This window comes from Equus asinus, chromosome 20 (assembly GCF_041296235.1).
Source record: "Equus asinus isolate D_3611 breed Donkey chromosome 20, EquAss-T2T_v2, whole genome shotgun sequence".
NCBI lineage: Eukaryota > Metazoa > Chordata > Mammalia > Perissodactyla > Equidae > Equus > Equus asinus.
Window position 1 is genome coordinate 16,607,944 of NC_091809.1, and position 24,802 is coordinate 16,632,745.

Genomic DNA, 24,802 nt, shown 5'->3' on the forward strand with positions numbered 1-24,802 from the left:
TCCATTGTGGGTGACTGCCCTGTGCATTAAGGGTGTTGAACAGCATCCCTGGGCTCCACCCACCCAATGCCAGTAGCCCCACCCCAGGGAACGACAGCCAAGAGTGTTTCCGAACATTGTCCCCTGGGGGGAAGACAGAAAATCACCCCCAAGTCAGAACCACTCCCCAAGGTGACAGGCTTATGCCGTTATTCTTTGGTGGCGGGTCCTACAGCATTCCATCCCAAAATGATGGGGCTCCTTCCACACCCCCTAGTGACAAGATTCACACTGAACCCCTTGGAGACAAGATCACGTTCTATCCCGTGGGGACAGGACTCACGCCATTACACCAAAGCGATAGGACTCACGGCGTTGCCATGGTGATGGGCATTATGGCGAGCGATGGTCCTGACATGGCATCACTTTGCTATGATGCCAAAATGGCTGAACTGGTGCCCTCACCCCAACATGGCAGAATTTGGGCTGCTGCTCCAAGGAGATGGGGTGTTCACTGTTCTGTTTGGGGTTTGACGTCAGGATGGCTAGGACAAGACCTCACATTCGATAGAGGGTGACTGGGGTTAGACTTTGGCTTTGCCTGCCTGCACCCTGACGTCCTCAAATTTACAGCCCCCAGGAGTCCTTTGGAAATCACTTCTCCCCAACTCAGAGTCTCTGAGGTCAGTTTCTGGCTGGCACAGCCCTCCAGGTCCAGGCAAGACACAAGATCCTGACCAGGCTGGGCACCATCTTCTAACCCCCTGGGGCTTCAGAGGAGGGTACATACCCAAGTTAGTCCAGTAAGGATTTTGCTAGAACTTCCTGGCAGGAGAAACTATCTTCCTTCTGGAGCATCTAAGAGGGCATTGCTATGTTGCTAGCATGGGGCAGGGGAGCAGGGAAGAGAAGAAAATCGACAGAGAGAGAAATAAAGCCAAAGATGGAAAGAAATTGATGGTTGTTCATCACTTGAGCCCCTGGATACAGCTGTACCTGAAGCAACTCCCTGAACTTTTTGGTTATAGGCACCAATAAACTCTAATCTTGCTATGCCTGTTGGAGCTGGGGTTCTGTCACACAAAACCTCAAGAGTCTCAACTATTACATTCTCAAAGGCTCAGTCTCCTCACCTGTGAAATGGAAACAATAACAGTACCTATTCCCACAGGTCAGGATGAGGACCAAATGATGTGGACCACCACTTAGCATATGGAAAATGAAAATTGTTAGCCATCGCTACGATGATCACTTTTCATTAGTGGTATCCTCGTGGCTGCTGTTATTTCCACACCTCTGTGTCTGCACTTCTTCCGAATGATCTTGGGGGTGGTGGTAAAATGAAGAACAGATCTAGTCTTTGTCCCAACTCCGGGCACAGAGCTTCAAAAGCCCTTGGAAGTTTCTGAGCGACAGGAGCTTCTTTGCTATGCTAATGAGACGATTTGTGGTGGTCCTGACATAGCTTCAGGCTGGGGGGGGGCGCCCCCCCCACTGGTCACCAGAACCAGCCCCCAAGATACATGGTGAGAGAGTTGCATCTTTCAGCCACCTGACCTCCGGAGAGGGGAGCAAGGCTGGAAATGGGAGTTTGATCACATGGCTGATGGTTCAGTCCATCTCGCCTGTGTAATGAAACCCCGATAAAAATGCCAGACACCAGCTCAGTGCAGTTTCCTGGCTGGTGAACACATTGATGTGCGGGGAGACTGGAATCCCTGATTCCAGGAGGACCTGGAAGCTCTGTGTCTGGGACTCTCTCCGACCTGCCCTACCTGTATCCTTAATAATGAAGCTGTAAATGTAAATATATATAGTGGAAAGGCCCCACATCGAGCTTTTGATTGCCAAGGCATTCATTTCAAAGGACATCCAACCTGAATAAACATCTTAGGCTGTGAGACACAGCTACAAGCAAAACAACCAGATAAAGAATGAGGCTGCTCCCCTCTACGAAGGCCCCCTTTCTGAAAGCCCTGGGTGACCTAAGTAACTGACCGCTTATCTGATAACTGACCCCCACTTCTCCATTCCTGTGCCCTAATTTCCACTCTTATACTTAAACCCTAGATACCCCACCCCTGGACCCTAATAAGGACAGAGCCCCAGGCCCATGCTCCCTCCCTCTCTCTCTACCTGTGACCTCCCTGAGTGGCCTGGGCGTACCTTCCAGGATCTCCGAGTAATAAATCTTGTTCCTCTAAGTTCCCTGATGGTTTCTTGCTGAAGTGTGTCCTGTGATCGCAATAAGAACCATAAGAGTTGACCTGGCCATAAATAGGGACCCCAGTGGGGGCAATGTCCATGGAGCTCGTTACGAGGGATGTGTGCCCGGGCCAGTGATGCAGAAATTTCTAACCCAGGGCACCACCACCAAGAGGCTCAGACGACAAAACAGTACAGCTTTTTCTCAGTTCTGTGAGTTGTTGTAGCGACGCATTGAACCCCGAGGGTTTGTGGGAATGCCCGAATGTCCAGCCAGTAGCTCAGAAGTGCAGGTGGCCTGAGGACCCCCAAAGTGTGGCTGGCATCGGAAGTGAGGGCAGTCTTGCAGAGGACAGAGGCTTTAACCTACGGGCACGATGCTCACCCCAGGTGGTCAGCGTCAAATGGTGCCGCCGTACACCCAGCGGGCGTCAGAACAGCTGGGGCGGAAACAGAATGGTGACCAAATGGTCGGTTCTTTTGTTGGGTCCGCACAGATCTACCGAGCACTTATTATTATGCCGCAGGTGAGACTGTTAAGCCAAGAGTCAGTAAACTGCAGCCCGAGGGCCAGACAAATCCAGCTGGCCACCTGTTTTTGTAAATAATGTCATATCGGCACACCACCACGCCCACTGGCTTGGGTATCACCTATGGCTGTGCTCACACTACAAGGGCAGAGCTGAGTAGCTGCAACAGAGACCATATGGCCCTCGGAGCCGAAAATATTTACTACCTGGCCCTGTGCCAATGCCTGTTCTAAGCCACAGGCACCCAGGAGTGAACAAAACAGACAACTTCCTTTCCCTGTGGGAGATTACAAATGGCCACAAGACTTCTTCACCAGCAGAGGTTTGAAAAGGACTTGCACATTGGGCATACCCTTCCTGGCTGCTGGGATGGGAAACTATGTGGAGAGAGGTCCTAGCTGCCCATGGAAGATCCAAGAAGCTATCCTATACCATCCGGCCGTAGCTGACCCAGTTCAGGCCGGACCAGCCACCAGTCAATGCACAAGATCTTCAGGAATCATAAAGGAGGGCAGTTTTAAGCCACTAAGTGCTGAGGTGATTTGTTATACAGTGAGAGCTAATGGATACACTTCCGAAGTGTATGGTCTAGTTGGGGGAAATCAATAAATTGACAATTAAAATGTCAGCTAGTGGTAAATGCCACGAAAAGAGTTAGAATCGGATGATGTACCAAGGAGTATCTCCATGGGTGGTCAGACAGGGGCGGTTCTCAGAGGAAGCGACTTTTAAGCTGTCACCTGGATGACAAGCAGAAGATCAAGGGGCAGAGCATTCTAGGATGAGGGAACACGGATGCCCTACACCCATCACACACTTAACATTGACCCTAAATACCGGGTCCTTCTCATCTCAGTAAAGATCACCAGCTGCTCTCGCTGGGTACCTGGGAGCGACTATCCATGGCGAGGTCGTTTAATGAAGCCACATGGGTTCCCAGAACTCTGCTCTGAGAACATCAAGAACGATTTCCCAGATAAGCCACAAGAATGGAAGAAAGCATATCTGGTCCTGTTAGAAAATGGAACAGCACTAGAGTCTTTCACAAAATAAAATAAAAGCTTCAGAAGGAAAACTAGTAATGTTTTTTAAACCTCCGAAGTAAAAGACTGCCGTGACAAGTTGTAACGGGCATCCCTCACTTTGCCCCTTTTCACTCAGTAAAGGTCCCACGCGTCCGAGGACATGCCATCAATTTCCTGGGGGTTCACTTGTAGGGGCCACTGGACCACGAGCAAGAACATCAAAGGAGTTTGCCGTATTTCTCAGGTCTTAGTTATGGTGAGGAAAAAAAATACCTTTTAATTAAAGCCAATGTCTTATAAACAAACATTTCCCTGGAAGATGATAACATCCATGTTTCATTTCAAACATAAAAAAAAATAGAAATTAATCAAAAGGACTATAGGGTCATTTTCCCAACCTTACTGATAAACTGGCCAAAAAACAGGGAGAAAAAACTCTGTCTGGTATGCAAAGGTGATTTATAGAGGTCTATTTTTGGTCAACAAAGCCATTTGATAGGTTTTATGAAAAAAGAGTAAAACAAAACATATTGTACTGGCAGGTTTCACAAACACTTGAAGAGAGGCTCATAAGAACCAAAATAAAGATTGTTTTCCTTCCCAACCTCCCCACCTGGGGAAATAAAATTTCCCACCAGAACGCTCTCGCTTGGCTAATTCTCAAGTCTGAAGAGGAAGATTTTTTACGTAAGCGGATCAGCTCAAGGCCCCTCGACGTGCGTCTGTTTCTGATTTGTTTTTATGTTGTTTGTGAGGGTTTTTTTTTTTCTCAAACCCTTAACACAAAAACCAGGAAACAGATTTTTTAAACTTGGTTACGGCCCTGAGACACCGAAATAGCTCATCTGTGAAGCTAACAACGGGAACAAAACGTCTGCAAAGTGCGTAGGAAATCTGACTCATCGTGGAAGAGAGAAAACCCTGCTATTTCTCACCCAAACAGTAGGAAATGATTTGATGGCACTGTCCTTCAGAAAGCCACAAATCCCTGAGAATAATCTGGAATCCAGTCTCTTCCTCCTTGCACTCCAGGCTAATCGCAGCATACCATCTGGCTCCAGATTGGAGAAAAAATTAAAAACCTGAGCTCTGTCCTTGGTCGTAACAGTCAGGCAGCTATGTCGGTGGGGACAGTCGAGTCCATGTGAAGGATTCTAGGGTAAACCAAGGACTTCTGTCTTTATGCCTTCTATTCCCAAAGCCAACCACAGAAAGCTTTAAAAATGGCGTACGAGGGGCCGGCCCCATGGCCAAGTGGTTAAGTTCGCACGCTCGGCTTCAGCGGCCCAGGGTTCCGCAGTTCGAATCCTGGGCAAGGACATGGCACTGCTCGTCAAGCCATGCTGAGGCGGCATCCCACATGCCACAACTAGAAGGACCCACAACTAAAAAAAATACACAACTATATACCAGGGGGCTTTGGGAGAAAAAGGAAAAAATAAAACCTTTTAAAAAAAAAAAGGTTGTGCGAGATGCCAAGAATATTTGCTCTCTGATCCTGTACAGAGAAAGTTTGTCAATTCCTGCTCCAAAGGCCAGGGCCAAAAGAGGAGGCAGAGACGGCACCCCACAGACCCAAGCATAGCAGTTCCCTCACTCATACCCGATGAACTCTGGTTTTGCACACGGTCTTAACAGGCACCACCATCACCAACCCCACCTTCCTTCCCCTCTTTGCTGCCCCCCGCCCCCTGAACCCACACCCAGGACTCACTTGCTGGAATTCATCGTGTACCCAGAGGGACACTCAGGGATGCACTTGTTGTTGTGAATGACGTACTGATGGCAGCCCTGCCTTCGGGAGTTCTTGCATTTGTTGTGCAGGTCCTGGCAGAAGCTGAAGTTCACACAGCGCCAGTCTTGGAAGTGATAGTACGGGGGCGGGCAGGTCTCCACACACCTGCCGTCCAGGTAGAAGTTGCGGCAGGCCACGCACTTGGTGGGGTCGTCGGGCTCAGAGCAGTTGCCTAAACACTCGCTGTGGCAGCAGAGGCCGTCCGCGGTGCAGCCGTGTGACTTACAGATGGTCGGGCAAACTGGAGAGAGAAAGAAAACAGCTGGTCAGCGGCTTTGCCCAATTCCTGTCTGCAGGGACGTCAATTCTAGATCAAGAGAATCGACGCTTTGACTTGTAGCATTTGCCGATTGCCATGGTGTAAATACACCCACCACTGTCCATTTCAAGCTGCTGACAAAAGTTACTGAACACAGAGCCAGGAAGAGACACATAGTAACGCAGCATTACATAGTACTTCTCTCATATCAATATAATAGTAGCAAATAACTTCAAAAGCATAAATAATCGATAAATGTAGGGAGATAATTAGGAAGCAGTGAGTTTTGAGTATTTATTACCTTTGTTTTTAACATAAATTGTTTAGCGGTAAGTTTATATCATTTAATTTTTAACAACCACTTAACCACCAGCTTGCAAATTTCCTGAAAATTTCACAGTCGACGCTAGCAAGCGGACTCCTGCACGCAGCTGCAGCGCTGGCATAAACAGGCATGTTATTATCTCCACGGTCTCCATTCTACAAATGGGGAAACCGAGGCACAAGAAGGTTCAGCAAAGGGCCCAAAGGTCATTTATTGCTTCGATTTGCTTGCACTGATCTAGATATGGCAGCCACTGCGGGAACAAGGTGGCCTCAGACTCTGCCTTCAGGAGCGCGTGGTCTAGTGGAGGAGGCGTATTAGTTATTTAAACACACAAATGTGTAACTGCATATGCAACAAGCACCGTGCTGGAGGTAAGAGGAAGCGATATTTCTGCTGTGGCCTGAAGGAGATAATGAACTGGAAGGAAGGAGAAGGCTTCCCAGATGGCGGGGCAGAAGCTACTCATAGATTTCGTAGCTGGTGGCAATTTCCTATTCAACACAACTCCTCCAGCAGCTTGTCACAGATCCCCTTTCTCCCAATGTCTCGCTACTCATCGCTTCCTAATTACCCCGTGATTTTGGTCCCTCAGCATCTGGCCCGAGCCTCGATCACCAGCCCTCCCTTCCCACGCTGTCTGCAAATACGCCCACGGACAGACAGCTTCTGTGAGGCCGGACAGACGTCGGCCGCAGCAGAGCCTGGTCTCGGAGGCACCCTCTTCACTGACTCCCTGCGGTTTGAAACATGGTTTGGAAGCTGGGGAGTGTCATTCGCCCCAAACCTTCAGGCTCTTTGATTGTTGTAGCCAAGGGGACCCACCCACCCAACCCAGGGAACAGAAGTGGCTCCTAGAGGCACATTCATGTAGGAGCAGCACTGAGGGAACTTTCTACGAAGACGGAAATGTCCTCGATCTGCGCTGTCCAACCCGGTAGCCACTTCTCCCTTGTGGCTGTTGAGTGTGGTTAGTGCAACTGAGGAACCAATTTTTTTTTTAACTGTGGCAAAAGACACATAGCATACAATTTACCATCACAATCATTTTTAAGCGTACAGCTCAGTGGCATGAAGCACACTCACAGTGTCGTGCAATCCTCATCACCCTCCGTTTCCAGAACTTTCTCATCTTCCCAAACTGAAACTCTGTCCCCGTGAAACACTGACTCCCCAGCCCACTCCCCCAGCCCCTGGTCCCACCATCCTACGTCCTGTCTCTATGGATGTGACTCCTCCAGGGACCTCACATAAGTGGAGTCACACAGGATCTGTGCTTCTGTGTCTGGCTTATTTCACCGAGCATCATGTCCTCAAGGTTCCTCTATGTCATAGCAAGTGTCAGAATTTCCTTCCTCTTTAAGGCTGAATAATAGTCTTTTGTATGGATGGACCACATTGTGTTGATCCATCATCCATTGAATGGATACTTAGGTTGCTTCCACCTGTTGGCCCTTGTGAATGATACTGCTATGAACACGGGTGCACAAGGATCTTTTCAAGACCTTGCTTTCAATTCTTTTATGTGCGTACCCAGAAGTGCAATTGTTGAGTCATATGGTAATTCTAGTTTTAATTTTTTGAGGACCCACTACCCTGTTTGCCAGAGGCTGCACTATTTTACATTCCTACCAAGAGTGCACAAGCGTCCCAATTTTTACTGAGGAACTAAACTTTTAATTGTATTTCAATTTTAATTTTAATAGCCACGGGTGACTACTGGTTCTTGCGTTGGACAGCAGAAGCTTAGAGAATAAAAATCAACTCCTGCCAGGGCCTACAGATCCCATGTAGTCTCTCTGAGTCCTTCTCTGAGTCCTTCTCCCAGCCACAGGCAACAGCCCCTCTGGTCTCCTTTCTGCCCCTCCCACACCGAGGCTCAGTCCTACCTCAGGACCTTTGCATCTGCTGCTCTGGCTGGCTGAAGCACCCTACCCTTTATCCTCCCATGACTGGCTCATTCTTGTCCTTCAGGTCTCCACTCCTTAGAAAGACCTTCCATGACCTCCCCACTGGAAGTCACTCCCTCCTTCACAAACCATGTTCTAACACATGAGTTTATTACCTTTTTCTCATTGCACTTTCACTCTTGAAAATTATCTAGGTGCTTGTTGACTGTCTGTCTAGAGGGGAGCTTAGGAGACAGGGTCATGTCGGCTGCCTTCACTGTGCTAGCCTCTATGACACCCAGCAGGAGCTCAGGAGACACAAGTCCAATTAGACAGAAAGGAGGCAAAAGGTAAGACTTTGGAGCAGGTCCAAGCCCCCAATTTTTAACCAGCGGCTCAAGAACTCATCCAAGAAATCCCAGTTGCAGGAGCTCCATAAACACTATGAACATTTACATGCAAGATTTGCAGCATCTATGCATAACTGCACATTCTGATTTTCTATGTGGATCCAGAAAGAATGAAGAAGCTGCTAATAGGAGCAGGATGGGATAAACCCACCAAAGTCTGTGTAGATTTTTAGGGTTTACACGCCACCCACTAGCTTCTTACTTAATTCTAACAGAGACCCCAGCAGGGAGGGGAGTAAGTAACATTATTTTCATTTCACGGAGGCAAGAAGACGGGCTCGGCCAAGAAGCAGCAGGGCCAAAACTGGAACCTTGATCTTTTGGCTCTGAATCCGACATTCCTGGGTCTAAAATGACAAGCCATCCCCAGGGTCCACGCAGTCAAGGGGAGGAATGACGTGCGTTCAGCTTTGGTGACGCAGCACCCGCCACCCCATAGACGCGCAGTAAAGATTTCTTTAAAGAACCAGTGGTAGCCTTGGTTTTCTTGCCTGTCAAATGGGGGCGGTAATGACAGTCCCTTAACTCCTTGTCACAAGTAAAAGAGATGATGTGGGGAACGCGCTGGATTCTTTGAGAGGTGCACTGTAGGTCTGACATCAGTGACCCCCTGTGGGTCCTGTTATTTTACCATCATTCTTAATGATCTGTCTACAGGAATCTCTTGGAATCTCAATGGCAGGAAGCAATATCCAAGGCAGACAACAATTACCTCGGACCCACAATGATCCCACCCTCTGGGAGGTCACATGTGAGAGCAGGAAGGGGCCTATTTCCTGGGCTGGGGCCGCCGTCTGAGGGTCAGCCCTTAAGTTCAAAAGCGATGCCAGCAAAGTGCTAACAAGCACTTCCCAAACACAGAAGGCTTCCAGCCTCCAGGATGCTAAGAAAAAGGATCCAACACTTGCAAACAAAGCCAGAGCTTGACCACACGACTTTTCCATCTTATGCTGGAGCCCTGTCGACAAGGACCCACCTGAGAACCATTTCATCCTCCAGCACAGGAGCTGGCAAACTTTTGGCGTAGAGCGTCACAGAGTACAGGGCCATATGGCTCTGTCACACGCAATTAGTCCTCTCTGCCGCTCTTGCCGAGGAAGCGGCCCCAGGGGAGGCACACGGACACAGGGGCCGCTGTGCCCAATAAAACTTTATTTAAAAAAGCAGGTGATGGACTGTTGGTGGGAATGCAAACTGGTGCAGCCACTATGGAAAACAGTATGGAGATTCCTCAAAAAGTTAAGAATAGAAATACCTTATGACCCAGCCATCCCACTACTGGGTATCTATCCTAAGAACCTGAAATCAGCAATTCCAGAAGTTCCATGCACCCCTATCTTCATTGCAGCATTATTCACAATAGCTAAGTCATGGAACCAACCTAAGTGCCCAGCAACTGATGATTGGATAAAGAAGTTGTGGTATATATATATACAATGGAATACTACTCAGCCATAAAAAAGGACAAAGTCATCCCATTCACAACAACATGGATAGACCTTGAGAGTATTATGTTGAATGAAATAAGCCAGACAGAGAAAGACAAACCCTGTATGACTCCGCTCATAGGTGGTAGTTAACATATGGACAAAGAGAACTAACTGATCGGTGGTTGCCAGGGGAAAGGGGGGTGGGGGGAGGGCACTAGGGGTGAAGTGGTGTACCAGCAACATGACTAATAATGATGTACAACTGTAATTTCACAAGGATGTTAACTTTTATAACCTTAATAAAAAAAAAATGCAGGTGACGGGCTGGCTGGTTTGCCAACCCCTCGCCCAGTGAAACGTACCTGTGATGGTTTTACTATTTCTACTAGAGTGTAGGCTCTGGGGAGCCTGATGTCAACTTATAGACAGATACACCGTCAATCATTTTTATCCACTAGAAGAGATAACATCCTCCCCAAAATGACAGGTTTAATGCCCCAGAGGACATTAAGCATCTCCGTGCCTCACTCTGCAGTCTTATTTCAGTGATTATAAATGCTTTGGCTTTACTGCCCTGCTGGCTTCCTCACTAAAGGGTTAAAAGAAATGTGTTGACAGGTGTTCTTGTTGCTCTTTTTTTTTTGGCATAAGAGTGGTGTTTTTAATTTTTGAAGACTATGCTTTGATAACGACAAGCCAGCTCCGGCTGTGTGCACAGTTTCCAAGTATTTTATCTTATTTCATAGAAATGTCGCTCAGGGTGGCCTCCCCGCTGCCACCACCAACCCCCGCCCCCCCAGTGAATTGTGAAGAATGTGATGTGCAAGATGACAAGCTCCCCCAATGGAGGAGGGGGCTGACTTTCCTCTCCCCGTGCCCCTGGTCCTGCTTCCTCTAACAGACACCAAGTGAGTCCCGGCAGCCCAGTTCCAGAGGGCCAACCCCTCCCCCAGGATGTTTCTGCCAGAGAGCATGGCGGCCTTTACGAGAAAATGCGGAGCAGTCCGGGAGCTGTTGACCTTCCCAGGACACATGCACGCTGTGTGTGTAAGGAGCATCTACCCACACGTCCCAGAGACGGCAGACAGGAGTCCTCCCCCGCCAGACACACAAGTTCCTTGTCTGTCCATCTCCCCCTGTCCGCACCCCAAGTTGCTTGGACTGCTGGCCCCAATTTCCTCCCAATTCTCCCTAAAGTTTCCTAAAGCCCCTGGCCTCCGGTTACACTGGCAGAAGCAGCCACTACATTCCTGAAACTTTCCCCTCGAGTGGCTTTTTCTATACCCTGCTGAGAAGGTTGGAAACTGACTCTAAATAAATTGGTGGAGTGGGAAGGAGGTAGCTGAGTCAGGATCCTCTGAAGTAAGAGCCATGCTCCCCGCTGAACAACACGTTTTCTAGAGAGATATCTACAGGGATGCTGGCTTGTTTAAGGGGGATGCTCAAAGGCAAGTGCAGTTTCACCCACTATTCCTACTTCTAGGAACTAGCCCGCAGACAAGACAGTATACGTGCACACAGACACCTGGGCAAGGAGAGTCTTCACCCTACGAGACGTTATCCAGCTGAGTTTATAACAGCAAAAGGCTGGAAACAACCTAAAGATCCATAGCAGGAGACTGTGTAAATAAATTACCGTGGATCAAAGAATAGTACGCAGCTGCCCAAAAAAGGAGGTGGCTCTACGCCTTCTGATGTTGGAGTGACTTCCAAGATAGCATTAAGTGAAACAAACAAGGTGCACAGTGGGATCTAAAGAATATAACTCAGGGCCACCCAGTGGCGTAATTAGGTTGGCATGCTCCCCTTCAGCAGCGTGGGGTTTGCAGGTTCAGATCCCAGGCACAGACCTAGCACCACTGGTCAAGCCATGCTGTGGCGGTGTCCCACATAAAATAGAGGAAGATTGGCAACAGATGTTAGCTCAGGGCCAATCTTCCTCAAAAAAAAAAAATATATATATATATATATAACTCATTTGTGGAAAAAGGAAAGAGACATACATAGTGGGAATGCAAAACAGGACAGCTACTTTGCAAAACAGTTTGGTAGTTTCTTATAAAGTTAAACATATACCTCTCATCCTTACCTCACAACCCAGGGGTTCACCGAGGTGAAATGGAAAAAAACACATATTCAGACAAAGACCTGTAAGGGAATGTGGATAGTGGGAACATTCATAATCACCCCAAGCTGGAAACAATTCAAAGGTCCCTCGACTGGGGAATGGAGAAACATTGTTCCTCCACACAATGAATACGACTGAGCAATCGAAAAAGGAAGATGTGCTGACACCACAACAACGCGGATGAATTTCAAAGGCATTTTATTGAGAGTGAGAAGCCCGTTGCAACAGCTACACACTGTATGATTCCATTTATATGACATCATGGAAAAGGCAAAACTATAGGGACGGGGGACACATCAGTGGTCACCAGGGGCTGGAACTGGGGAGGGGCTGCCCGCAAAGGGGCACAGAGGAAATTGGGATGATGGAACCAGTCCATATCTCCACTGCGGTGGTGGTTACATGACCGTATATATCAGTCAAAACTCGCAGGCCTTTATTCCAAAAAGGGTGAATTCTACTGTATGTAAATTATATCTTAAAATGGGGAGAAGAGAAAAAGACAAATGGGGCATGTGTTCCTCTGGAAGTATGGCAAGAAATGTGCCCATGACTGCCTTTCGGAAGGAGAAGACGATGGAGTGAAGGGTGGGTAGCCACATCCTTACATATCAGCACAATTCGATTTTTGTTTTTTGCTGTATGTGTCCAACTGCTTAAAACGGACATATTTTTGAAAAGACATTTTTTAAAAGCCTCTGCTAGGCAAGGAATAAATGCTATTGATCAATCAAATAATTCTATCCCCACATATTCCAGAAATGACTGTATAAGAAGAGCTGACAGGCATTGCGGAGAGCTTCTATAAAGGTTCTCTTAAGATCATTTTTGCCTTATTAAAAAAACAACAGTCAAGGCAGCCAAATGCCAAGTGTGATCCTAGATCAGAACCTGGACCAGGAAAAAATGTTACTAACAATGAACATTGGGACAACCGATGAAATTTATGTACGAGACTGTGGATTAAAATGTTGCATCCGTGTTAATTTCCTGATTTTGATCATTGTACGACGGTTGTATAAGAGAATTTTCTTGTTCTTACAAAGTACCCAGAGAAGAATTAAGGATAAAGGGGCAATATGCTTGCAACTCACTCAGATGGTTCAGGAAAAAGAATGAATGTGTATATAAAGTGTGTACGTTAATACATTAAAGAGATAATAAAAGAAATAGAGTAAAATGTAAACAACTGATGTAGATACAATCTTTGCAACTTCTCTTGTAAACTTGAAAACTACATCAAAATAAAAAGTTACCAATTTATCCAAAACAAGGTTAAAAGCTGGAATAGTGGAGACAAAAGCACGCAGTGCCGCCTTGTAAATGCCATGCGTACGAAAATACAGCCACGGTTTTTATCTTTGCCGAAGTCCAAACCAGTTTATTTTTTCTTAATTAAGAAGCTATATAGTAAGAACAAATCAAAACCCCACTATTAAATGTTTCCATAGCACGCCATATGTTAATAACATTTTGTTACATTCCTTTCCAAAGCCTGTAGTTTTAAAAAAAAAAAAAAAAACTCAAGATTTATTATTCCAAAAATTACTGCTTTCCAGAAATTTCCAAACGGAACAGTTGCGTCATGGGCAGGCAGACACATTCACCACAGGGCCCTGTGGCTCTCCCAGAAAGTGTGAATTTTATGAACTCCTTAAAGTAATTTACTTTGTTTCCAGGCAAAGATTGTCTCTCACGCCCGCCCTAGACCCTGAAGGCTGAGGTTCGAGTCCCCTGAGCCTCGGGGCGCGGGCAGCGCGTTGTCTGGAAATTCCTCCCCTTGGAATCTAGTAAATGATTTAATGATGGAGTGGAAGGCAGGGAGTGAACTTTTGAGCTGGGTGGTCAACAGACGCCCTTTCGACTCCGCGATCCCCGAGAAGCGGCGACCGCAGGAGCTCACGTCCTCGAATCAGGGAAGAAAGCTCCCCGGTTCCCTTCTCTGACAATGCGGCCCCCACGCGCCCCATAGAGTTCGCTTTCCAGATGCGTTTGGAATCGAGCTGCGGAGCTCTTCGGAGATATACGGCGCACGCAGCCCAGGGGAAGGGGGTGGAGTCCCAAGCGGGGGGGGGGGGGGAGAGCCTCCCCGCCAATGCAGCCTCAGGATTGGTCGGCTCCAGGCCGCTGTGTGTGTGTGTCCCCGTGTGCTCAGGGGGGGCGGGCCCAGGGCGGGGGAGGCCACGCCCCCCTGGAGGCGGGGGCGCCCGCGCAGCACAAAGCCCGCGGCGCGCTCCGCTCCGTGGAGTCCGGGCCGGGCGGTGGCGGCGGCCGCAGCGCCGCCCTCGCGCTCAGCCAATGGGCGCGCGTGCTGCCGGGGTGCCGGCCCCGCCCCCGGGCGCGCGGGGCTCCGTTCGGCCGCCTGGCTCTCGGGCGGTGACCGCCGGCGGGCGGTGCGCGCGGGGCCCCCGGGGCAGGGCCTCTCGGGGGTGCGGACCCTGCGGGGCGCGCCTGCCGAGGGGGGACCTGGAAACAGTTGAAGAAAAGGCGAAAGCGAGCGTGCGGGCCGCCCCGAGCACCCCCGGGCGGCGTGGGCCGCGCGCAGAGCTGGGCGTGTGCCCGGGAGCAGATCGGGTCACCGCGTGGCAGCTCCCGGGACGGGCTTGGGGGCGCCCTGACCCCAGGCCTCCCGCGGGAGGGGCCCAGAGAGGGGTCACACAGCAAAATCCTCCAAATTAAGGGGTGCTCTCTCGGAACTTGCCCCCAAAGTTTAAGGACCACACATATATGACATTCTTAAGAAAACCCACAGACTATTTTGGGGGGTGCCCTTGAGCCAATGTTCTCCCTGTACTTGAAGACATCAAACCTCTGCGCTCCACGTGTATTTGCAATTCTAGTAAACTGAGACAGAGAATGGGCGTGATGGTCCCTTCCCCCATGAATACAATTTAAAATGTATATTCCGTTTGCAGAAACAACGTTCGACCCAAATCGGTTGATAAGCCGATATGATGATATGCTGAAATAATAATTCAAACAACCATCTCCCTTACAGATGGGGAAACTGAGCCGCAGAAGGGCTGCTTTGCTAACGCCAGCTCAGCTAGCAAGTGGCGAGGCCAAAACTCGAACCCAGGTCTCCCAGGGAAACTGGGACTGCGTGTGGCATCATGCAGTTACACTGTGGGTTTTATTCACCTGTTCCCCACCCTGGCCCACCCGGATCTGGCTCCTTCTGTGCACTGAGATGCGGAAATGGCTGGGGACACTGTCTCTGCTCTCCCAGGATGCACAAAAGAGACAGGTAAGCCCCGTGAAGGAGAGGACCTTGTCTGTCTTCTTACTGCATCCCAGAGCCATGCACACAGTAGATGCACAATAAAGCTCACAGAGGAAAAAAAGTGGGGAGGGAGGATCAGGTGACTGGTTTTATCCCAGCAGGAGAGGGACAGTGCTTGCAAAGGCGTGAATCATCAGGGCTGCCTTCAGGGAACTATAAACAGTTCCGAGTTGATGGAGGGCAAGGTACAGGGGAAAAGGTGTGGGAGAGCAGGCCAGACAGCAGGTTAGGGAGCTGAAGGGCTTGGACTATACGCCACGGGAGGAGCCAAAGAAGGGCTTCCAGCAGAATGGTCACCACCAGATAGCTGCACCTTTGGGGGCCAGTTTTCTGGCTCTCTAGTGGATGGCTGAGGAAGGCAAGGGCAGAAGGAACAGGGAGGAAGAGGCTGGCTTCTGAAGCCATCAGGGAGGTGGACTTAGCTCCTGCATGCCTCCCAAGTTTCCACCTTGGGCAATTCCTCATGAGAGGAACTACAGACAAGAAAGCTCGGTGCTGCAGAAGCCGTGACGTGTGGACTCCATACCTCAAACCCGGCTTCTGCACATGATTGCTAAGTCACTCCTCAGACAACCCCAGCCTGCTCCTGCAAACCACTCTTGCTAAGGTGCATGGATCCCTGTTTGTTTGTTTGTTGTGGACTTTTTGTCATTTTCCCTCATTTAAGTCCATAATACATACACATCTTAGGCAATTAACTATAGTGATAACTTTTTAAAAGTTGTTGAGTTTCAGCCTACTCAGTTATTTTGCTTATTGAGCCAATGTAAATTTTACTGGCTACTTAGAAATTAATGATGGCAAGAGAGCAAAGCTTAGGAGATGCAGGCAAAGCTGTTCTCGTGGGCAAATTCACAGCCTTAATTTCTTCCAAAAGGTAACGACTGATCTAAATAAAACAGGCACTTAAATCAGCAAGTGAAGTTATTTTAATAATATTTCCAAAAGTCTTCCCAGAGCTACCTTTATAATTTTTTGATGGATTTTAAATTACATCTCCATTTTCATTTTTAATTTTATATGCAATATTTGTTCCCCCCTTTTTTCTTCATGATGCTACTTTATAGATTCTGAAACAGCACAGTCCGATAAACTTTCTGCACTGACACAAAAGTTCTCTATCTGTGCCGTCCAATTCAGTAGCCACTAGCCACCTGGAGCCACCAAGTGCTGGAAATTTGACTGGTGTCACTGAGAAACTGAATTAATTTTTGTGTGACTAGTGGCTGCCTTACTGGGCATTGCAGATACAAAAGATTCAGCTGTTGAATTTGTTAGTTCTATTTGTTTTCAAATCAGTTAGTCCCTGCTAATTTATTAATTCCTTCTTCCCGTGCAGATTTGTCTCATTATTTGTTGTCTGCTTTCTGTGATTTCTCTAGATAATCATTTAAGGCTTTGCGTTGGTCTCTGCAACCACATCTCCAGTGTCTTCTAAGAGTCTGTCCTCACAGTGTTGAGACCCTCCTTGACCGAAGTTATGAGTTATGTTTTGTTTTCAATTTCCCATGGTAGGAGTTTGTCTTGCATGCTTGTTTGGTTAAACTTTTAAAAATTAATTTCCAGTTACATTTACTTGCAGCGAGAGATTAGGGCCAGTGCCATGTCTGCTTTTTGGAATGTATTGGGGTTTGGGGTTTTTCTTTTGTTTTGTTTTGAGATTTAACAAATGATTAGTTTTTCTAAATATTCCAAGAGCATTTTAAAATGTGTATTGTTTGCCGAGTGCAAAGTTCAGTCTATATCTGTTACCACAATCTTATTAACCATATTATTCAAACTCCCTGTTGCCTAATTGAAGTTTATCTACATGATCAAGGCTGTGTTTGAGTCTCCCCCCTCCCTCCGAGGTTTCTCAATTCTCCTTGTATTTCCTACAATTCGCTCTCTCAGGTTTCGTTCTATGCTGGTTGACCCTCATGAAGGATTGTCGCTTCACACAATGGAAAACCTCTTTCCTTTTCTCCCTAATAATGCCCTGGGCCTTGAATTCCTTGCATATTTTTCTCTGTTCGTATTTACACATGTTTAGTTTTTCTCTGTCATTTTTGGAATTAGGTATAACCATCTTCTCGTGGTGGGGAGACAGAGAGAGAGAGAGAGAGAGAGAGAGAGAGAGAGAAAGGAAACCGCAGCCTCCATGGGAACAAGGAAGTGGGAATGGAGAATGTCAGAGTTTGAAATTTGTCGCTGTGGAAGGTCTGAATTGCAAGAAGGGTTTCCCTGGGGACAATGTCAACCATAAAAAAAGTCCACTCACATGACCACATGGCTTTTCAATAACAAATACGCAGTGGTCTTGAATGTGTACAGGTTGACAGAAGCCAGTCTCCCGGGAGCTGCTACACCCAGGAGCTGGAGAGTTTAGGCACAGTGACAGGGGGTGAAGAAAATGTCCTCAGTTCCTAAAGGACAAAAGCAAACAGCACAATGCACTGAATTTCTGCAGAGACACCATGAAATAGAATCACTCGTCAGAATGAAAATACACCTATTGCAAATTCCATCGTGACCAAAGGGAGACAACGTTCGGCTCATTTCCTTATTGAGTTGGTTCCTGAAGCCAGTCTGGCTGCTTTATTTTCCAACTGGAAGAGACGAGGAGCTCCCTGTGTCATCTCCAGGAGCCCTGTGGCTCTTCTTGAGACGCTCCTGCGTACCCCTCAGACACTGCTATTCTTTGTCACTGGGTCCTCATATGTCACTGGTCCTTCGGATCCACTTTGCAGCCTTCCATCTGCCTGAACCAACAGCCCACACACCTGCAACTTCCTGGCTCCACTTCTATTTACGCTGCCGAGCCCCGGCACACACTTGGGGAAAATGCATGAAGAAAATAAGGCTGTGCAAATACTTCCCCCACCGCAGTGGATGCTGAGTATCATTAACAAAGATCTAAGAAAGAAGGGTAGCATTTCAACACTCAAACTAAGTCACATGATGGAAAGAAAGCTAATTGGTAAAAAGCCTGTCTTACACGCATGCTACGACCACGGAGGAATTGTGTTTCCCCACCAGGATCAACAACGTCCACACTTTCACTCTCCAGCCAGTATTTATTCACAGGTGGATTGCTTTCTGCACAGTTGAGATGCCCTAGAAACCCCTTCAACCTTTACAAACTGGCTCTCTGACTACAAACTCTTCATTTCTTAATTTAAAAGTTTACTAGGCAGCCAAACACATCCCATCACCATCTTCCTTCTAGTTCCGTCAATCAACTGAGCTCCTACTGAGTGACAGGCACCATCCTAGGCTCTGGGCACAAACTGATGAATGGAACAGACACAGTTCCACCGCCTCCTGGGGAGACAGACAGAAATCAGCGTTCAAGCACAAGAACATTTAGTTACAAATCAAAAACACTTAGTTACAAATCCTGCTGATACTCCAAGCAAGTTCACAGGGGGCTGTAACATGCCCGGCTTGTTAATTTCCTCAGCAGGTTATTCTGCAAAAGTTAAAGTGTTTCTTTCTTGCAGTGAACAGCCAGAGAGCCAAATGGCATTGGAGTCCCTCCAGCTTCCTCTCCATCTTTGCCACGAGATCAAACCAGGACACGAGGACAATTGACCAAGCATCCCAATCCCTCAGCCACCAAGCCTGGGATGGGGACAGTATAATGGGCTCGAAGAAATTCTGCATTGTCCAGATCTGCCCTCAGGGCTCTGCCTTCGGACCTGGGATCCACGGCTTCAAATCACCCGAGTGTGGAACGCAAAGAATTATGGAGTCAGGCAGACCTGAGCTACAAGTGGACCCATCCACTTCCTGGTCACGTGACTCCACCTTCTGTGCCTCAGTTTCCCCATGTGTACATGGGGACCGTAATAGCATCTTGGGCTGTCTTGAAGATCAGATGGGATAATGCATGAAATGTGCTCAGCACAGCGCCCAGCCCCATGGAAAGCCTAAGAAAGTTTTCCAAGATGCCATCAGTACTAGCAACAATTTAAGGCATCTCATCTCTCAGCCTAGGACTCCTCCACGAAATAGCAATAACAACCTCCCTACATCCTATGGCGAGGGGGTGGGGGGAGTGTTGGATGGATTAAATGACTAAATTTAAAGTTGGCCGCCAAGAAACTTTCCTTTCCTTCCCCTTGAGGCATTCTTGAGGAAACTGTATTTATCCCCACTTCGGCATGTTGCTCTCAAATCTGCCAGGTATGGGGGCGGGGGGGAGCTAGTTTGAGACTCGGTATTGCTGGTGACCCTGGACTGATGGCTGATCCTGGAAATCCAGCCCATCCCTGTGTCCCAGTCAATTCAAGAAATGCAAACATGCACCTGCTCTGTGCCAGGCAGCCCCAGGCCACGCACGGGAGCCAGACGCAATCGGGGCTGTCCCGGCCCTCCAGGATTCCCACAGCCGAGCACAGGAAGGTCCCAGGCAGGCACACCTGTGTGTCCATTCGCATCTGAATCCACAACCTCTCCATGTTCCCATCAACCCCATACTCACTTCTTCCCCCAAAGGAATCAGCCTGAAAGAATTGACCAGGGATCTAAATAAAACATGCGACGTGCTCTTTCTAGAGCCTGACTGTATCGTAAAATAACCACACTTCCCAACCATACCTAAATGGCCCTTGCAATTTCCAGAAGAGCTCATCCACAGTAGCAGGACTGAAAGGGAAAACACAAGATGCCCAATTTCCCTCTCAGAAATCAAGATTTAATAGCCTCCTAAGAAAACCATAATTGGAGGGCTATTGGGTGCATTCCTCCCCAAGGCCTGTGATTATGGAATGCTAGGAAAGGTTGGGAATTTGGGCCTCAAGCGACTTTGGGCTCTAACTAAAGTGAGCGAGACCCAAAGGCAAGAGGTGCAGCTGAGCCCATTCATGCAAACACAGACACCGAGCGAAAGCCAGATGGGGCACAGGGAGGTTGGGAAGAAAGAAATTCTCATGCAGAGAAATAAAGCTACGATCCCAACGTTTAAAACATGGGTCCACCACTTACGTCTCCCCACCCCGGCTAAGGGAAAAGAAGAGTTGCAAAGAGCTTGGCCGTGGATGTGCTTTCTGACGCAGACCAGCTCCCCTCCCGTCCTGCCCTGGTAGCCCCAGAAAACCAGCTCATTTGGCTCACAAACATCTGCTTCTTGGAACTGCTCTGAAGCAACGATGACAACCCCCTCTGAGATGTCACCGATCTTGTGCCACGTCACCCTTGGGTGGCCGCCAGGAGGAACTGTGAGGTCAGCCTTCCTGGGCACATTCCTATTCCCACTCTCACCTCACCTTGAGTTTCCCACTTTGAAATCTGCAGATCAAAGGTGTGTCTTGGTTCCCACAGGCATCCCCCGTGAATTTCCTTCCCATACGTTTCCTTGTCAGTCCTCGCCCCTGGCTGCCCATTATTCACCGAGTTCCACAGGATGCAAAGATAAAATGTAAGGCGCTTTTCCTTAGCAACCCCCACCCAAAAAAAACAACCTTGGAAAATTAAACAGCAGATACCCAAACAGAAACCTTGCATTAGAGAAAGGGGGTCACGCACGCACGCACGTATGCACACACACAAGTGTCACGACCTTGACAGGCTTCAGAGAACAGTTCTCATGCGTGTGAGAAACCAACAGCCGGAGCCATGGAAACAGGGGTGGGGGGATGGCCAAGATAAACGCTACTAAGTGGAGGAAGGATGGTCTAATGAAGGGATGTGAGGCAGTGCTGTCCTTACGTCTTACCTGGTATTCTATTTAGGGGAGGGCATGTTAGTAGATAGAAACTAAGGTGGGAGAATAAGATCCCAAGCGGAATCTGCCACTCCCTCACTCTGAGCTCTTGGGCAATTGTCTTAGCTTCTCCCAAGCCTCAGTTTCCCCTTTTGCAAAGGAAGATCATTAGGCCACCTACCTGCTTTGTAGAGTTGCTGTGAGGTCCATGCCATGCCTCGGTTGTGGCACTAATCTGTTCCTTAAAAATCCCAGGTCACCTCAGGACCTTTGCACATGCAGTTCCAGCCACAGAGAATTCACTTTGCCCCCACCAGGACCTCCCACAGCAGCTTCCCCTTCATCCTTCTGGTCTCAGCTTGAATGTCGTCCTCAGGCAGGGTCCCCCAACCTCTATCTCCCTCACTCTGCCCCATCTTGTCACTCTGATATAATTCCTTCCTAGGGCTTACCACCACCTGAAATTATCTTGTCCATCTGTCTGTGATGTATTTACTGAGTGCCAGGCCCACTGGAGTGTGGGCTGCAGGAGAACAGGCCCCCTGTGATTTTTTTTCTCTGACAGACCCCAGAGCCCAGCACAGAGCGAGAGCTGCACAGTAGCAACTGCTCTTAATAGTGTCCTCATGTGGACTAAGGATATTGCTGGCCCACAGTGAGCTTGGAGGCCAGTCACAGAGCCTGGAGGGGATGACACTGAGGCCTTACGGGTGATGGGCTGGACCACAGGGCAGTGCCACGTCTCAACTCCCTATTACTACCTGGGGTGTGAAGTTCGCCCCCAGTCCAATGTGACATACGCATTCCTATAAGTCATGGCATTTATGGAGAAGACAGGGTTAGGCCATCGCACTCAAATGTGTCATTAGTGATCCATAATAAAGGCCAACAGAAATCTAATTAAAAAGAGTAACACAGTTTTACGCAGGTTAAATGGTCAGGAAATACACAACTACTACAAAATGTAGGACTTGACCTTGGAAAGGGCCTGACCTCGAAAAGGGCCCAAAGTTTGCTTATGTGGAAGTGCGTGTTGGAGGGTTGCAGCGTGTGAGTGATCGTGAAGAGGTGGAGGGAGGGTTGACTGAAATCGATGGGAAGCCGGACCCTCAGATGTGGATGGTGGTGGCTCCTAACCCATCAGGGGGTCCAAGGGAGCTGGCAGATTTTTGAGATGCCCACGCGAGTCTCAGGGATGTCTACACAGCTTGGTTCCACTGGGGGCAGTTGTCTGAGTTGGGTTCACCTAGTGTATCTCGGAGGCAAGATCACACAGAAGCACAGGCGAAATTTGCCTCATGCTCAAACTGTCCCCTTGTCTCGCCATCATGTTGGAACAAATCGAATTGAGCATTAGAACAGGGCTGACTGTACAACCTCAGAAACAGGTCAGCGCAAGTGGGAGCGTTGAGGGTAATGGCCCACACCTGGAGCTTGGATGCATAACCCAGCTGAGGCCCGTGTGGGTCTCAGCATGAGCCTGGGCATCACCTTAATAATGAATTAAGGCTTAATTCCTCCGAGCACGCCTTGCAGAGAGCGATGGATGTCAGACTCACTCTCGCCCCCAGCAGCCCGCATAAGCTAGACATTTATTTGAAACCTCCAGCTTCTGCTCTTAAATGTCTGCAAACGTTGAGATCGACTCTGTGAAAGTCGTGTACTTTACTCCAGAAAAGACCCGTGTGGGTGTGAGGATGAAAATAATGCATGAATAACTTCCACGTTAAGACACAGAACATTCTGCACCACCTCATGTTTGCGTACCACGTCATCCATCCTCCTTCAATTCAAGAGCGAGCTCTGGGATGCTCTTGGCATTCGGGGACAGCACCCCCAAAACAAAACTCCTGCGCATTTCAAGCCTGATGACAGTCAACCATGTCCTTGTTTATAACAACAGCTGGCTGGAAATGCCCACTGACTGCAGACTGGATAAATACATTACCAATGAATGTGGCCGCTGAAGAAAATGATTCAGATGGCTTCCAAGAAATGTTATTAAGGGAGAAAGCCAAGGTGCGGAGGAGTGAGGAAAGTGGATTTGTGCAAAACAGGGGCAGGCAGATGTGTGCGGTTTCCACGTCCACATGTACACACAGAATTCCTCTCAAGAGAACAAGAGACTCAGAGGGGCATTTGCCTCCGGGGAGAGAGGGCAGACATGGGAAGGGCTTACTTTTCCTAGTAAACTTCTTTATAGATGGTTTTGACCAATGCACATATAATAAATATCCTTTATAAAATACGATGAATAGATAAAATGTGATCGATAGCTATGTATATATACACACATATATACGTACAGTGGAATATTATTCAGCCTTGAAAAGGAAGGAGGGGCCGGCCCCGTGGCTGAGCGGTTAAATCCAGAGGCTCCGCTTTGGCGGCCCAGGGTTTTGCCAGTTTGGGTCCTGGGCACAGACATGGCACCGCTCATCAAGCCATGCTGAGGCAGCGTCCTACATAGCACAACCAGAAGGACCTACAACTAGAATATACAACTATGTATCAGGGGGCGTTGGAGAGGAGAAGAAGAAAAAGAAGTTTGGCAACAGATGTTAGCTCAGGTGCCAATCTTAAAAAAAAAAAAAGGAAGGAGATTCTGACACCTGCTACAACATGCATGAAGCTGGAGGACATGATGCTCAGTGAAATAAGCCAGTCACAAAAAGACACATACTGGGGCCCGCCTGGTGGCACACGGGTTTTCGCATGTTCTGCTTCAGCGGCCTGGGGTTCGCCGGTTCGGATCCTGGGCGTGGACTTACACACGGCTCATCAAGCCATGCTGTGGTGGCGTCCCACATAGAAGAACTAGAAGGACCTACAGCTAGGATATACAACTATGTACTGGGGCTTTGGGGAGAAAAAAAATTAAAAAGTAATAAAATTTCGAAATTTTATTCATCATGGATGTTTCGGTCTTAAATTTGATTTTTTAAATACTGCATTAAAGTACTGAGTTTGTCTGGTGCCCCGCCCTTAAATTTTGTGCCCTGGGGCTCCTATCCGGAGACCTCAAACTGTCCTTGATACGACCAGGTAATTGTACAAAAATGGACTCCTTGGGATCAGGTCGCTGGTTTATTTAGCAATAAGCTAAATTCGGTTTTCAGGAAATGATCCTGTCATTGAAATGCCAGCCCTCGTGCTTCAGGGAAATTTTTACTCCATCCTCTGCTCATTCCGAAGCCAGCCTCTGAAAAGGACGTGCATGCCACTGAGCTTTCTCAATGACCCGGGGCTGCAGGGCCAGGTAAGTTCCGGATTTTATTATTAGTAACAAATTAAATTGACTAACGACAAAAGGAGGACACAGAACCCAGTGACCCTCTGAACCAAAACACGCAGGAGCACATTCGCACGGGGGCAGAGTAATGAGCTGGGCAGCTGCCGCCTCTCCCACGGATGGAGAGCGACGGGGCGGGCGGCCTGGGGCGGGAAGCTATCCCCCGTCAACGCAATCTGGAACAATCCACAAAGCTTATCGGGGGAGATCCCAAGGGCAAGAAGCAACAAACACATCTTGTGCCAAACGGAGCCGTGGAGGGAATATTAGGTTGTCCAAGGCAGGACAGGGCCACCTGCAAGCTCTCCCTTCTTCCTTTATTCTTGCCAACTCCACACCTGGGAACTCTGGGGAGCTTTCCCAGGTCACAGACTGGGACCAGGAAAGATATAGGACTGATCGTTCCACCATCACTGTCGTCTTAGCTCAGGGTTTCTCAGCCTCAGCGCTGGTGACATTTGGGGCCGGGTCATTCTCCGTGATGGGGGCCCACGCATTGCAGGATGTGGAGCCGCATCTCTGGCTTCCATCCGCTAGATGCCAGAAGCGTCCCCTCTCCCCCAGTT

At 48.4% G+C, this 24,802-nt stretch overlaps 1 protein-coding gene across 4 annotated transcripts in view; it reads right to left on the reverse strand.

Moving 5' to 3' along the window:
* Positions 1-24,802, reverse strand: part of INSR (insulin receptor) — a 124,296-nt gene that overhangs the window by 43,032 nt on the left and 56,462 nt on the right. For all 4 annotated transcript variants that reach the window (XM_044753124.2, XM_044753125.2, XM_014862015.3 and 1 more), the window contains exon 3: positions 5,454-5,775. In XM_044753124.2, the coding sequence (XP_044609059.1) occupies positions 5,454-5,775 (322 nt within the window). The remainder of the gene's footprint in view (positions 1-5,453; positions 5,776-24,802) is intronic.